At 26.6% G+C, this 16,877-nt stretch overlaps 1 protein-coding gene across 2 annotated transcripts; it reads right to left on the bottom strand.

Moving 5' to 3' along the window:
• Positions 1-3,745: 3,745 nt before the first annotated feature.
• Positions 3,746-16,681, bottom strand: LOC145191345 (protein SGT1 homolog). Of its 2 annotated transcripts, XM_090078815.1 has the most exons (13): positions 16,618-16,681; positions 16,464-16,540; positions 16,287-16,335; positions 12,872-12,962; positions 10,140-10,209; positions 9,643-9,713; positions 9,041-9,094; positions 8,840-8,865; positions 7,858-7,967; positions 7,547-7,643; positions 5,317-5,424; positions 5,025-5,115; positions 3,746-4,440 (listed from the first exon to the last, which is right to left on the bottom strand). In XM_090078815.1, the coding sequence occupies exons 2-13, from the start codon at positions 16,493-16,495 to the stop codon at positions 4,136-4,138; spliced, it is 1,104 nt and encodes a 367-aa protein (XP_089934941.1). In that variant the 5' UTR covers positions 16,496-16,540; positions 16,618-16,681; the 3' UTR covers positions 3,746-4,135. The 2 variants fall into 2 exon arrangements, 1 of the variants encoding a protein (XP_089934941.1); XR_016449824.1 differs by lacking the exons at positions 3,746-4,440; positions 5,025-5,115; positions 5,317-5,424 and adding an exon at positions 5,761-7,104 and having other exon boundaries at positions 7,166-7,643; positions 16,464-16,678.
• Positions 16,682-16,877: the final 196 nt, after the last annotated feature.

Here is a 16,877-nt window from a genome sequence, read left to right as displayed (position 1 = left end):
AATGCAAACAACAAAAATGTGCGTATTTCAAAAATGTACGAAAACAATCTTACGGTTATTTTCCGACAGAAGATCGATAGGAGAACTAAATCTATTAGTAAAAAGATTTACGTAAAACATCAAAAGATGTTTTTAATTCAGAATGGCAGTTACTTTTAGAGAATTGCTGATGTGGTGCGCACTTTGTTTACATAAATCTTTTCAAAAGGATGAAAAGTACCCGAGTTGTAGGAGCGTTATTTTGATGCCTTAATGCACAAATATTTTACTCGCAAAGTAATAAATAAAAGTAGTAATTTTCAGTTAGGCAATTTAGAAGTTTTAAACAATTACAACAAGACAACGTGAATTTATCGTATTACAACGAAACAGCGTGAATTTATCGTATTTCTTCGATCGTTAAATCGAATTGTATATGAAACATATAAAGAATCATGAGAAGCAATTCTTAGAAGGGATTTTTACAGTAAAATATATAGCGAATAATGTAAAAAAGTGAAATATATTGCGAATAATATAGAGCAGCAAACGATTATTTAATTGATTGCATGATATGATGATTGGAAGCATAAACGAGAACTTCGCCAATCCTGCTCCACATTTTTTAATTATAAAAAAAAAGAAACATTTCGCTTTATTTTTGTTTATCACATGTTTTTCAATGTTGGTTTTGGGGTGCTTAGTTTTATCTCGATCAACCATTGCAAAGTTACATTTATAATTCTGATTTAAGCATCCTCTCAGTTATTTGCAATATTTTGAGCAGCCTTTTCACCACATCTCAATCATATTTTTACGTGGCTTAAACCACAATTTCCTGTATCAGATTGATTTCTAGTATTGCATATCATAGCTTTTTAGAATATGGCAAATACAAAAATCGTCAGATCTTTATATTATGTGTTCGGATATAAAGTAAGACCAAAGCAGAACATAAAATCGTGACAGGTTCCAAATTGGAATGCTACCATGATGAAAGACATAAGGTCGTTGTGTATAGTCGTTGATAAGTCGCAGTCGTTTATTAGAACAGATTAAAAAGATTTCAAAAGAAAAGTGCGATCTTCAAAATCACTTTTAACTTTTAATATTTTCTACATTTACTGAGGCTGTCTATTAATTTTTTATTAATTAAATTCATTTGGAAAACTTTAAGCAAATAAAACTTATTTGATTAATCATTTCTCTCAACCTACAAAAAAAAAAAAAAATTTGAATCCATCAACTAAAATTACATATAAGGTAAAAGTACAAAGCTGAGATTATTTCTGAAAATATTAAAGATGTGTAAAAATTATGGTCATTTTTTGAAGTCAGCGCCGAAAAATTCACAAGAAAACAGTAACAAATTTAAGTAAACAATTGTGTTATCCAATGATTACAAAAGTCAGCAACAAAAAAATTTTTTACTACAAACCACTAATTATTCTGATTCAAATGCGGTAGGTAGACTTAGACCAGCAATTGGAAAACTTGCTGGTTGGTTGTTTAGTGAACTTGTAAAAAATCCAAAAATCATACCTGTAGAGATTTCACAGAAGAACGAGAAAAATTTTATACTGGGATTGCACTGATATTAGTCAATCTAATATGTAAAGCCCAAAGTTTGTACGTGTGTATGTGGTTGTGTTCTTTATACAAATCCACAGCTGTATGTAAAGCCCAAAGTTTGTACGTGTGTATGTGGTTGTGTTCTTTATACAAATCCACAGCTTTAACCGATCCTAATAAAAATTTTGCATACAGGTCAAATTTTTCCCAGGGATTGTTTTCGGCCAGTTTTTGACCAACCCGGACTCCATGTTCAGGGTGCTTATGGCTGGTTCCAAGTTCCAGCCCCCTCTGAGCATTCCTTGCACCCGGTGAGAAGGTGATTACGGAGCTAATAATTTTAATAGTTTTTACCAGTAAAAACCAAAAAATGGTAAATATGTGTTAGCGGTTTTTTATGATGATTTTTGAGTGATATTTTAGGAAAATTAAATTTTGTGACGACAGGTTTTTATTTGAAGAAAAGATTGTGATTTATTGATTTGTTTGTTGCGAAAAAACTACATTATCACTGTGTGGTTTAGTTCCCAAAGACACGATTACATAGCTACAATTGCATTTCTAATTAATATTGTAAAGTTCTATAATAACTGGAAAACCCGGCGCATTGCACCGAGTATTCCAGCTATTTCTTTAATAGTTTCAATCAAGTTAAAATGTTTGTAGTTTTTGTTTTTCAATTAGCTTCACCGCCGGAATGTTTAAGAGTCCGCTGGCAATCAGGAAGTAGAAGCTACTGGAATTAGCCACCAGAAGAAATTTTAGAGGAAGGTAGATTTGGGAGCCACTCTCAGCTCCTTCCCCCCCTCCCCAGCTGTTTGCGGCCCCACACTGAAGGCGGAATTTTTGCTTCTCGCCGCCAAAAGAAATGGAAACAAATGGAGAAATTTTAAAAAAAAATTTTATCAACGCTCGTTTTTAAATTAATAAGAAATATAAAAAATGAATTTGGTGCAAAAAATTGGAAGTGTGTCATCCAAATTACGTTTTATATGATTGATTGCCAAATTTTGAAAAATTTTGAAAAATTGATTTTGTCAATGGTTATTTTTTCTTGGATTTAAGAAAGTTAACCCCACAGAAAAAAAATGGGTTTTTGAAAATTTCAAGTTTTTGATATTTAAGCTATATAATGGTTTAAATTCAAATTGTGTCACTTTAGTAATTTTGGACAGTTTATAGGTTAGTATAAAAAGCGTCATTAGCGTACTTTGCTTGACCTGCAACATATCCCAAAATTGGTTTAACCCTTTCATGCGTTGGGTTGTTTTATAACGACAAATTAAACTAAGCTTCCCCAATGTAAATAGTGCATTCTAACCGATTGAAAACAATATTTTTTTATAAAGGAGAGTTAAAAAAGGCTGTAGAAAAAGTCTACTTTAACATTTCATAGTACCACTGTCATTTTGTAGATGATTTTTATGGGTTATGTTAGTCATGGAAAAGTAATTGGTGCATGAAAGGGTTAAACATTTTACTTCAAATTTTTAGGGGTTATTCAACATGCCCAGATTGAGAAAATGAATATTTGGATTTCTTAATTTTTTTTTTTTTTTTTAAATTTGATTTTCACCATAGCTCTAACCCCTGAAAATGTGAAGAAAAAAAAACAAAACAAAAAAAATAAAATCTCAAATAAAAAAGGTAAATATAATGGTTTTTTATAGATTTTAATTCATTCCCTTTTTTTCATGTTAACAAGTTTCAAAGCTTACTGTAAATTGAAAAATCGTGTTGCAAACGTAAAAAGTGATTTTAACGCGATCCTGATCTTTTTTTTTCTTTCTCTTTTTTATGAAAGATATTTCTGTTTAGCGGTATTTACGATGCAAGAAATTTATCAACTAATTTAAATTAAATAGCATTTTTAAAAATTTTTTGTCACAATTCCGAAATTTGCTTTTTCTCCTGGGTATCCACCACAATGTGGAGAACCAGAAGAAAAAAGAACTCAAGATAGTGAAAATTTCTTTTCCGGAGACGAAGGGATCTGGGAAAAACGAGACGCACCCCCAAAAAAAATTCAAAATAAGATAGTGAAACAAACTCCGCCACCCTTCTTCAACTAATTTTTGAGTCCGAGATGGCAGTTTTTGATTGAGTTTTTTGTCTTAGACTTCTGCAATTTGCAATCAGTTTTGTCACACCACGTGTGACAAAACTAATTGCATAATGCAGAAAAATAAACCTCTTGAAACAAACTTTATATTAAGAAAACCTCTTCTAACATACTTTACACTAAAAACAAGAATTATTACTGTTTTCATTTTAGAAACACTAATACTTTACAACAACTTACCACAACAACAAGAACATAAGAAACTACTCTACTCTTCAACGAACAAGCATAATTTCTAAAACTCAGAACTAACCACAACGATCAACATTGTGGCAAGCTGACACAATGGTGATAATTGATAAAACACATTTACACAGCCAATTAGACATAATTTTAAAAAATTATTCTTCCATCTGATGTATATAAATAGCAGAATAATATGTAAAATAATTGTAGTAAAAATGTTCTATTGATCTTAGTGGTTAGTTTTTCGTTTTAGTAAGTACGGACAGTTAAAGGAGGTTAATATTCGTATTTTTTGTATTCCATACAATCAGGCGGTTTGATTTCTACTCTTTGTTTAGAAATTTCATTCCAATTCGTACTGAGAACGGTACCCCCTGATTCTTGAAAGCTTTTGTTCATGGCTCGCTTGACTTCGTCAGAACCATCCGCATATATTTGTTGAAAAAGAGCATTAAGGGCTCCATCACCTTCTTTATTTTCTTTTGTTTCCTCCTCCTCAACTTGCTTTGCAAGAAGATCCCAATTCTTAGAGAAGTGAGAAGATGATGGGTACTTATGAGGATTTACTGAGTCAGTTGGTGCTAATGAAAAAAATTTTAATTTCAGCCACCAAATTATAACAAAATAAATTAAAAAAATATATTTCATTGTTTTAATTTAATTAGACATAATTTAACTACTTGAAACACTTCAATCCCCTAAAACCCTCTTTAAACACATTAATTAAAAATATACTTTTGCCGGGAAAGTGCGATTCACTTTCCCGACATATGTATATTTTTAAAATGATAATCTAATATATATTGCTTTTAACTTGCTCATCATCTAAATGTTAGCTTAACAGTCTTCAATGTCAGCTTAACAGTCTTCAATATCTACTTAACGTCATTTCAACAGTTTTCAACATCAGTTCAACGTCAGTTTAACAGTTTTCAACATCAACTTAACGTCAATTTAACAGTCTTCAACATCAACTAAGCATTAAGTTAACAGTCTTCAACTATAGAGAAGAAACGATTTTATGAATTATCTTAAAGTATAACTCAACGAAAAATTATTTTTTACGTTAAAACAAGCTTTGAAGGACTTAATACATGGAAGCCTTGATAAAGTAAAATATACGTAAAGAATCTAAATTCCAAAAATAAAATTTTTTCTAACTCACCAGCAGATTTAATAACAGTGGTGATTTTTGTAAGATCTTCCTCTAACGAATCCCATCTTATACCAACTTCTTTTTTCATCTTAATTTCCAACTGATAAAATAAGAATAATAGCTAGCAAGGCATTACAAAAAAAGTGCTCAAACATGAAATATTTTGTGACAAAGAACTGTAAAGTTCAGAGTTGTTTTTGAGAAAACAAGCTTTAAATTTGTTTACAGTGGAAAACAAACTTTAATGTTGCTTACAGTGGAAAACATGCTTTAATCTTAAAAATGTGTATTAATTTCTTACTTTTGTAGAAAGAACTTGAAAGGAAGATTGATTTACAACAATACTATGAGCAAGATCCAATTCCAAACTAAAATCATTTTCATCAGATAACTTGACAGTTACACTTAGCTTAAAAACAAAAGCAAACAAAAAATAAAATAGTTAAGAGTGGAAATTTATGAAATGTACTATATACATTTAAAAAATCATACACTATAAGTTTTTAATTTCATCATTCAAACACATGTATTGTTTTTTGAAATTAAATTATAACCATATCATTTTTAAATTTCTAACTAGTTTGTCTACTTACTTTTTAGAGAGAGAAGACTGGGGGAGAGTTGATTTTTTAAAAAATTGATATTTTCTTAAGCAATTGTAAGAAGCAGAATTTTTACTATATATACCAACGTATAAACTAACCCAGTGTATCAATAAAGCCTCACTATTTTCTTTCAGTTTTGATTTTTGAATTTTTTTTTAAAGAAGTTAATTAGTGTTGGTCATAAAAGTCGAGATTTATTTTATGACCTTAAATGGTTTTAAGCTATATATGGTAAGTAGTAAGGTACATTGAAATTTGATCAAACAATTTTCTGAACTTGAAAAACTCAATTGCAAATAATAAAGTTTTATTTATTCTTGTTGTTTCTTCTATGAATATTGGCTTAGAAAGACTATGTAGATCTTCATTTTTGGCACTGCATTAATCTTTAACTTCAAGAAAAATGAATTTAAATCTTGAATTTTTCAAAGGCATACACATCTGTTAAAAATCATCATAATGTATGTAAATTTGTTTTGTATTTTGAAAGACGATAAAACAAAAATTTTCTTATAAAATATCTAAAACAATTTCAATATTTGTTAGAACTTCTTTGTCTTTTTTTATTTGTTTGATTTTCTTCTGACTTTATTTACCTCAAATGCTGTAATTTTGGCTTTTGTTGGTCATTTCTTTGTAACTGGAGAATCAATTAACAATCTCTCCAGACAGTTAATATTTTAGTTCTTATACACTTTGGGATATTTATTGTATGTCTTCAGGAGTTTAAACAGAATGCAACTGCATGACAGTGGAGATACCAGCTGTTGGCTGAGTTTCCATTGCTTCATTCCATTGTGGATTAAGTCAATCTGTAGTTTTAGAAGATGTGAAATTTTCATCAGGAAATACATTAGGATTAAAAGGCAAATTTTGAAATTTTCATCAGGAAATACATTAGGATTAAAAGGCACAAATCCAGTGGAAGAAAATCTGATTGTTGATTTGAGGTCGTAAATGCCTGAATGTCTTTTTCAATGTCTTTTAAAGATATCAGTTGTCTAATGGTTAACTTGTATGTGGTGGTAATGTTAAAAGCAAAACATTCTCTTTACAAATGCCATTATGCCTGGTTTGGTTATTAAGTGTTAAAAGACATTTTCTATTACTAGTAGATTTAGTATACTTGATAAAGTGAAGGAAACAGTTTTCAAAATTTTTGTCAATTGTTCAGCTACTAGAATTCGTTTCTACTTGATTTCAAGAAGGCATGCTATTAGTCATGTATTCTTGTTGTTTGACCCAGGGAAATATGATAAGGGAGATATTACAGTTCTCATCAAATTAATTGAGCAGCAATCATTGAAAATATTTCCAATTCAGCAGAGGTGGTATTAGATGGGAGTTCCTTTTGCATCTTTTTTGAAATAATTTTCTGTGGTTTAACTGCTGCCACTACTCTTTTATCACAATTTGAATCTGGTATTATACCAGCCCTTTTACCTATTTTATTTACCAAATGTGCAAATTTTCAGGCAGGAGAGCTGAAAATAAAACAACTCTCCTGCCTGAAAATGTGCATATTTGTTGAATAAAATAACGGACTTCAAAGATTTTCAACCAAAAACTGTTTTCTCATTAGTAAATATTTGCAAAGAGTTTGAGGTAAAAACTAAGTAATATCATTTTATGAACATTTTAAGGAACTTGAGCTTTTGGTTTGAACTTGCAAGGCACCTGTAATGTAAATCAAATAAGAAAAAACTTTACAGCATTTAAACATTTTCTACCAAACTGAACAATCATTTAACAATCCATAGATTTTATAAAAAATTTAAAAATCTATAGTTTTTTTCATGTAAAGTTGACAATGAAAGTTTTTTAAAAAATTAGTTTTTTTCTAAACTAAAGTTTGGATAAACATCTTAAGCACATTCATTTCTTTTCATTATAAAAAAAATGCTTTCAATGAAAAAAAAAACATACCGTTTTTTCTCCAAATAAGCAACTGACATTTTGTGGGCTTATATTTTTTAAAAGGATTGAAATAATAACATGAGTTTCTGTCTGATACCAGTCATATCTTAAAAAAAGGTGACACTTTTTACAAATATGACATTATACTCACACATCAAGCTGTCAAGTAATGCAAATTAAAAAAACTAAAGACACATTTTTTATTCTATTTTTTTACAAACATTTTTTATATATACAAAAAAAATTTTAACCAAAAGTTAGAGAAAAACAAAATAAAACATAACAAAAAAAAAAAAAAAAAAAACAATTGAAAAAAATACTTTGTCTTTTGAGTAGAAGGCATTTTAATTGTTTTATCTTTAATAGGTGATGAAGCAACTGGTTCCTCTTTAGCATTTGTTTTATGAAGCTTTGAAAGACCAACTGAGAGCTAACATAACATAACATAACATAACTCTATTTTCACAGAATTAATAAGTCAACCCAGAAAATTATTAAACATATATTAGTACTTAAAAAAATGTAAATGGTTTTCCATACAAAAGTAACAAAAATTGCATAAAAAACCACACATTAGAAAATCTTCAAAAAATTGTTAACATTAAATTTTAATTTTCTAAACTTAACTCAAACAGCAACTAGTTGACAGAGATGTATCATAAAAGTAGGGAATGTTATTGTCACCATGGAGGTAATTACAATTTACAATAAAAGGATTTTTTAAAAAAAGCAATATTTCACTTATTTGTGTAAAGTCATAAGAATTCTCTATCTAAAATGGTTGTTTTTTAAAAATCTTTATAGCTAGTTGTGTTACATATTACACTATAACATACATTATTGTTCTTACAAATATTGAATAAATTATCATGAAGCTGATAGGATTTGTATTTGATAGGATTTAAAATGAACTAGCTAGCTAGAGATGAAGAGTAGTCTTTTCTTAGTAACAAAATTATACTTGATGATAACAATCAATTAATATATTTATACTTTTTTGAACAGTATGTGTTTTTAATCCATTTCTGTCTGAATTTTTAGACTTCTTTGTTTGTATATAAAAAATATTTCTGAGACAAATTGGTAGCATAACAATTCACTTAATTTGAATATTTCTTCTGAATATGAACTATTATTAAAAACTTTCAATGTTTTTAAACTGAATTTTCTGGTATGTTTTTTATTCATAATATTGTTTGCTGCTTTTTTGTTTGTTATCATTTTGCCTAACAACCATAAAAAAATATATAATAATAGTTCCACTTTATATTTTGTTTATTTATAAACTAAAAATAAAATTACTTTGTTTCCTTTAGCCTTTTCTTTCACTAGACAGAAAAAAATAAATAAATAAAAAAGTATGAGACAAACTGGATTTAAGATAAAACAAATTTTAAATTTTATTACCATCCATGTATAGTAAACAAATTGCAAAAAAAAACTTTAGATATTACTTTTCATGATTTTTTTTCTGAAAAGATATGGTAAACATTTGGAACTTACAATTAATTTCAGCCTCACATTTTCGTATGCTCTGCTTTATTTCATCATTATTCACTAAAAAATAAATTTAAAGTAAACAACATTTAACCATCATAAAGAATGTTGTTAAAAATATTTTTTATAACTTTATTTTAACTACAATGCTATCTTAGGGTTTTTGAAAGTTGCAGAAATGGTAGCTATAAAATTATAACTACTATTAATCCAATTTTCAAAAACTCAGAACTGTTTAAAAAAAAAGACTGCAAGTTATAAAATAAATAACTCAAAAATAATTCCCTGAATAACTTGTGGAATTGATGGCACATAACAAATGACTTAAACTTTTGTCCTGTCAATTACACAACTAGTTTCCATTTAACAGTTTAATACATTTTGTGTACCACCTATTTATGTATATATAAACCTTATAAGCAGCTTTTTATGTAAAATTTATATAAAAAAAGCTTTAAATTACTTTTCTAACAAAGTAAGATTTAAAACTGTTCATAGTACTTAGTCATATTCGTTAAACTGTTTGAGGCTCAGATTTGTGAAAACTTTGTAACAGGTTCAAAGCAAGTATTATTTCTAAGCACATGAAAAAATTTAAAAAACTCTACCATTAAATTCAAGTGATTTGTTATAAGCTTCTAGAGCACCTTCAAAGTCTTCAAGGGAAAACAAGGCTAAACTAAAAATATTCAATTCACATTAAATTAAGGATTTGAACTGTTGATCTTCTTAAAGAAAAATAACAAAAAGGTTAAGAACAAATAAGTAATATTAGTGGTTTATGAATACTATAATATCTTAGGTTTGATAACCTCCCATTTACTGAAAAAAAATATTTATAAGGAGTAGACTAGTTAATGGGTACTATGACACCAAAATTGAACAAAATTTTAAAAAGTTGTTTTTTGATTTGCATTCCAAATGGTAAAAAAAAATTAGGTTAAGGGTAAAGGTATTTTCTGAAATGATTTTCCACATTTAGTAATGTTAATTAAATCAAATAAGTTATTTTTTGGTAACATAGTCTAAGTATTTATTCTACAAATTTAAAAGTTGAACAAGTTAAAAACAAAACAGTTGAATTACAAAATGAATAATCTCATACCCTTTTCTTTGAAAAGCTCTGCCATCATCAGGGTTGAATTTTATTGACATATTAGCATCATCTAAGGCTCCTTTTGATAGAAAATAATAAAATTAAACCTTGAAAATATGTTTTTAATATTGAACTACTTAAAATTATTTTCAAATGATTTAACGGACTGTTTAGGCAAAGGCTCCTGGATAATCAACAATTAACTTATATTTTTGCTAATTATACCTTTCTTAATGTTAAGATGTTAACAAAAACATTTTACTGAAATATGCTTTTCTATATATAATATATTTTTCTATTATTTCTAATATTATCACTATATATATTTTTCTATCATTTCTTTCAGTATCATGTAGAAATAAATATTCCCCCCTCCAAACACACAAAGAACAACTTTCTTTTTAGCCTGGTACTGTAGGTATAGAAATCAATGACATACTTGACACTTTACGTGATGCTTTAGTTAAATGTTTAGAAAGGATTTTGATAAAAATTGATTTCTATTAGTTTTATTTCTTATAGCACTTAATTGGCATTTGTTTTCCTGAGTTTTGAAATTTGCAAATAGAACCTTTTATATTCTTACTTCGTCTAACTACACTATATTAAACACATGAACATGCATAATATACATAACATAATAAAATGCTATGTTGTCATGATGATATAAAATTACTTAAGTTATTTTTTTATGGTTTTGAGAAAACTAAAAAAAAACAACTGAATAACAACAGTATTACATCTGTACCTTATGCAGCCTTTTTGAACTTAGGGGCTGTCAAATAATTACAAAACATTTATAGGATCTTTGAAAATTTATAATAGAATTAAAACTTAAATGTGTGCACCAAAAACATTTTGTTTGAGCTGCGTTGACAGTTTACTGAGCTTTACTTTCTCCAAAAATAAAAACAAACAAACAAACAAAAAAAAAAACAAAAAAAAACAACAAATTAATTTCCGAGTTTAAACAATCTGAAATGAATATTCAGCAATTTCAACCTTTGTAATCACAAAGGTAAACAGTAGAAACTGGCGTGCTTGATTTTTCTTTTCTAGTTGATAAGCATCAGCTAAAAATTATTTTCTGAAACTGAAATTATTTTCTGAAACTGAAAGTAATACCCAAAGTTCTTAACAACTTTTTGTTAAAAAAGTGAGATTAACTCTCCCTAGGTTAATTGAAAACAAATCACAAGAAAGAAACCACAAGTGAACTGACAAGTGAACAACTCAAAGCATATAATGTTTCTACTACTTTTCAAATAGAAAATTATGATTTGCAAGTTTGAATGTATTTTTTCAGTTTGTGTAATTAGCAGATTTTGAATAGAAAACCTATGAATAAAAATTTTAGATTTTTTACTGAATGATATTTTCCAGAAGAAAGATAAATAAAATAAACAAACTGTATTATGGCTGCCAATTTTTTATAATTTTTTATAATTATGTTTTAGAGTAAAACATGTCAAACTTTTACTAAAGATAAATTTAGATTTAAAATAATTTATACAATATTTTTGTACCAAAATATTTTTCCTTTAACATTTACGTATCAAAATATTTTTTTACTTAATATTTGTCAAGAATAACATTTCTTTACTTAATGTTTGTCCAGCAAAATATTTCTTTATTTAGTATTTTTTAAGCATAATGTTTCTTTCCTTAATATATTTCCGACATTTGTCTTTGGATTGTTTATCAAACTTCATATCTCAATCTATTTAAAAAGTAAATAAACTGAACAGAAACACTCATTACTTTAATTTCCTTAAAAGTATACTAAAATTTAGTTAAATACCAATAAACTGCATTGCCAGAAGTTTTTATATCTTACATACTTCAATCAAGTATAAAACATTAGTGCTTTAACATCCACTAATTTTGAGACAACTCCAGTTGTCACAGTCATAAAATTACACTCTATATTATAGGGAATTTAATACTGGTATACCAGTCAACTTTTTCCAGTATTGAATAACAAATAAGATTCAAATATTATTTCAATCCTTTTTTTTTTTTTAATCATTATCTTTTAACAATATTTGTATCATTTATTTACTTTTCTCAAATTGTTTTTTTTTTTTCTTTCTCAATTATTGATTTAGAATTGAGTGAAGTTGAGATGAAAAAGTAAATTCTGAGAAAATAATAAAAAAGAATTATACAAAGCCATTTGTAAACAAATGAAAAATTTACAGGTAAATGAATACTATGGTAGAAGCGATAATAATTAGACTTTGAAAAAAGAAAAAAAAAATAGTAATAATAATAATAATAATAATAATAATAATAATAATAATAATAATAATAATAATAATAATAATAATAATAATAATAATAAAAATAATAATAATAATAATAAAAAGGAGAATGAAAAAACAAATAGACAACAAGAAAATTCCAGACCATTATACGAATGAATATTATTTTAAGCGTCTCTCAAACTTGAGCAGCCTTTTTAGCCTAGCCTGCTATTGAGTTTAATGTATAACGTATTTGCAGTAACTCAAGACTGATTAACTAGGCACTTTGTGTCATCTTTTTTTAAAAGCTGCATGCTAATAGCTAAATAACTTTTAAAACTCAATAATAGTGATTTTGGTATATAACTACTGTTATGCACAGTATAGATTTTTGCTGTAAAATTAATACTGCAACACTTGAAAACGTATGATAACCATTTTACTTTAGATTAGAACACTTGTAAAGCTAAAGTTAAGATTTGGAAAAGCACATACCAGAAAAATCCTCCTTCTTTAACCGTGCATTGCATCTTTTTAAATAATAAGCACCATTTTGACCATCATTACTGATCGCTTCTGTATAACACTTTACAGAAGAAATAAATATCATAATAGTTTAATTGCTTACAAATCAAACTCTAAAGTAATCTAAAGTTTTTAGCTTATTGTTATAATCAACATTACAATCATAATTTTTTTTTATTTCATCTATTCTCTTTGTTACAGTTTAAATATTAGAACTTAAAAGAAATTTAATCTTGCAAAAAAAAAATTTTTTTCAGAGTAAAGATTTGGCTCATCCTGTTTTCAGAACTTTAGTTAAATAAAAAAAATTACACAAAAAATCATCTTTTAAAAATTTCTGGCTAAGAATAATCACTTTTAGCAATTATTAACTTTTTTTTTTTTTTTTTTTTTTAATCTTCATTAAACTGTACTAAATATTCCTTTTCACAAAGAACTTTCTATAAATCTACACTGTATTTTATACTTTTATTATTACCCTTGTTTCATGAAACATTATGCAGCATTAAAAATTACATATACTTACTAATTTTTAGTTCAGCTTCTTACTAGCTACATCATATTTCTATTTCAATTATGATAACATCTTGAACTTATAGTTCTTTCTTACTCTTTACAACTAGGTCTTATAGTTCTCTCTTACTCTTTATAACTAGGTCTTGTCAAACAAGATTCTATGACCCATGGAATAAAAAATCTTTCAAACATAAAAAAAAAATATGAAAAACTTTATCATTAAATTTGAGTAGTAGATTTTAAAGATATGTTCTTAACTAACAATTTAAATCACAATTTAAATATGAAATAAAAATTACAAGTTAAATCAAAGAAATAAAATAAGTAAGATTAAGCTTTGGAACTTTTCCTCATTGCTTTTTGCAGTTAAAAAAGTTAACTAGATAGCAGTTAGTTAATATCTATCTGATAGACCACAACCTTTTGCTAAAGTATTTTTTTACCCCTGAGATTCTGTTTGAACTATAACTAAAAATTTAAATAATAAAAGTTAAATTTATTCTTTTTATTTATGTGGAACAAAATTTACAGCAAACATATCTTAAAATACTACAGCATTATTACTAAAACAAAACCTAGAGATATTCAAACACAAAAAAACTTTAAAAATGTATAAAGTATTTTAGTTTGAACCAAAAAAAGTATTTTAGTTTGAACAAAAAAAAGTATTTTAGTTTGAACAAAAAAAGTATTTTAGTTTGAACAAAACATTTAATTGATAAGACTAATATTTTAACAACAACAACAAAAGACTAAAAGATTTGATGCCTCAATAATTTTGAAACATCAAATCTTTAAATCTTTTAGAACTTTGCTTTAACAAGAATATTAGAAATTCTGATTTATTTAACAAGTTAATCAAGATTGATAGCATTAAGTATAAATATTTACAGCATTAAGTATAAATATTTACAAGTAAATTTTTTGCTAAGTTTTTTTGACTAATAAAAATCATATGGGATATAAGGTAGCTCTAATGTGTTTACTATAAGAACTCACTAATGGGAAGGTGAGAAACTTGCTAACTGAATAAGAGCTAAATTTAACTGCAAAAATGATGTTTTTTATTATCATCCAAATCCACCATGCAACCCTTACATTTAATTTGTTCATCAACATGAACACTTCAACCTTCTTCAATAGCAACATACATATTTGCAATTTATGTTTGCATAGTATGTTAATACTCTAGATTTAGTAAACTAGTAAACACATTGTTTATCAGAAAGAAGACATCTTAGCAGTACAAAATACATTTGTAAGTTTTGGTTAAGAAATGCAAGCTAAGTGAAATCAATGTGTCATTTAACTGAAATATTGATTGAGAAGGCACAGTTACAGACAGTTATCCCTTTACAACGACTTTTATTAAATATTTTGATTTCAACATTTTTTTTTTTTCAATTTTTGGAATCTTAAAAAATATACAAACTTCTTAAACTTCAAATGTTTGAATGTTTGAAAATAGCTTTTAAAGCTATTTTCAAACATTTACTTTGCCATTGACTAAAACGACCAAAAAATCTAAGTAATAAAAATAAATTTCACTTTCTTGTTTATCCAAATCAATGCATACAAAAGGTCATCAATTTTTTACATTTCAACGCAATATATTAAAATCAAAACTCATTTTTAAAAAGCAAAAGTAACTGCATGGTTATTTTTTCAGTTATATATATAAAAAAAAATTTATTATTATCTTTTTTTAAGATAAGAGCCTTGATTTGATTTACTTAAGCATGCTGTAAATATTGATGTATTCATATTTAGTTGTATATGTCAAATACATTATAAATCTTATACTTGTTTATCAAGAAACCCTATGTATAAGCCAATCTCCTATTTTTATGATTAAAACATTTTATATACAAACAGATCACTTGTTTAATCCATTTATATACCTAATATTTTAAGTATATAAACAAATTTAAAAGTTTTAAAAGAAATAAAGCCTTAAAATTTAGAAACTTTTTTACACAAGTTTTATTTCCTATTTTATAAATTTGATGACAAACAACTATACCAATTTTTTTGCTCTTTCTTAAAACTTTAGGCACTAACTACATAGTTGTTCTAGCTTAATGTCAAAGAAATTTAAAAGCCACCTATAGTTATACTTTTTTAGATTGTAAAATGATATTTTTGTGAATGTTATTTGACTGTATCCCTACAATTTTTTTCATCTTCTAAAAAATTAAAACTGGCAGTATTAGCTATTAAGAAGCTAATTAGAATTGAAAAAGCAAGAGGAAACTTTTCTAATATTAACAACTTTTTCTGTCTATCTTTCATTTCCTTATTCGGGTAAAAAAAATTAACTTTTTTTTTTAATCACCCCAGATCTTACTTGATAAGAAAGGGAATAATTTGATAGATTAGATATCTTGTACACTTTTAAATACTGTATTTAAATGTCTACAAGATATCTAATAGACTTTTTGCCAAGAATCCTTTTTAAAATGTTTTCATCTAGATTAACTACTTATACATTTTGTTTCTATTAGTTTAAAAGTTAATACATTTTACATATAATTTCCACACTTCAAAAACAATGGAGCTGAACTCTGAATATCACAAACTTTTTAGAATATTTTGATAAATAATTTGTTATCTCCTGTTATTACTGGCATTTAAATGTTATATTTGAAGTTTCATGCTGTCAAATGTGTTTGCATGTGTAAAAAAGAGTGATTGCTTAAATATGTATAATATCATTAAATGTATGATAAAGATAATTGGTATTTAAAAAGCTAAGCTTCTGTAAAGAAAGTTTTTTAAGTATTTAGTCAAAATGTTAATTAGATAGCAGTACTAATTAATAAGACAATAGTTGCAGAAATGTAATTTTATTAACAAATATTTAACTTACTTGTATTGCTAAGTCATAATCTTCATCTGCAAATGCTTCATTACCTGCACTATAAAAGCATATAGCATATGAGTATATATAACTATTACTCGTTTTAAAAAAGCTAACATTTATAAAAAAATATAGATACAAACTCGTTTTAACAAAACATAGCATTAGAATAAACATAAAAATCACCTAAATTTAATAGCCGCTATATTTTCTCCCATTGTTAGTCTCAAAGTCTTTAGCTTATCACTCACATATCAGAGTCACTGAAATATCAATAACTGTCAGAATAGAAGTAAGCAAAAGAATTTTTCAAATAAACAAAGTAAAGTAAATAGCTCACAAAACCGGCCGGGCAACAAATGTATATTTTTTTGGTAGATAAGACCTCCGCTAGGACAAGCATATAATTTTGTCCTATCGGAGGTCTCATCTACCAAAAAAAGCCGTCCCAAATAAAATAAAAAATGAATTAAGAGAGAAACTAAATAGATTGTTCAGTATTAAAGATAGAAAAGACAAATGATAAAAAAATTTTGTGTTCATACTTATATTTAAGTATGTTTAGAACATATCATTCTATTATCTTTTTAACACCTGGTG

The sequence above is a fragment of the Hydra viridissima genome, unplaced genomic scaffold (assembly GCF_058129835.1).
Source record: "Hydra viridissima isolate aposymbiotic clone 2 unplaced genomic scaffold, HvirCarnegie_v1 scaffold_2, whole genome shotgun sequence".
NCBI classification, from domain to species: domain Eukaryota; kingdom Metazoa; phylum Cnidaria; class Hydrozoa; order Anthoathecata; family Hydridae; genus Hydra; species Hydra viridissima.
The sequence above is the reverse complement of the archived record's forward strand: the minus strand, read 5'-3'. Positions and strand labels throughout refer to the sequence as shown.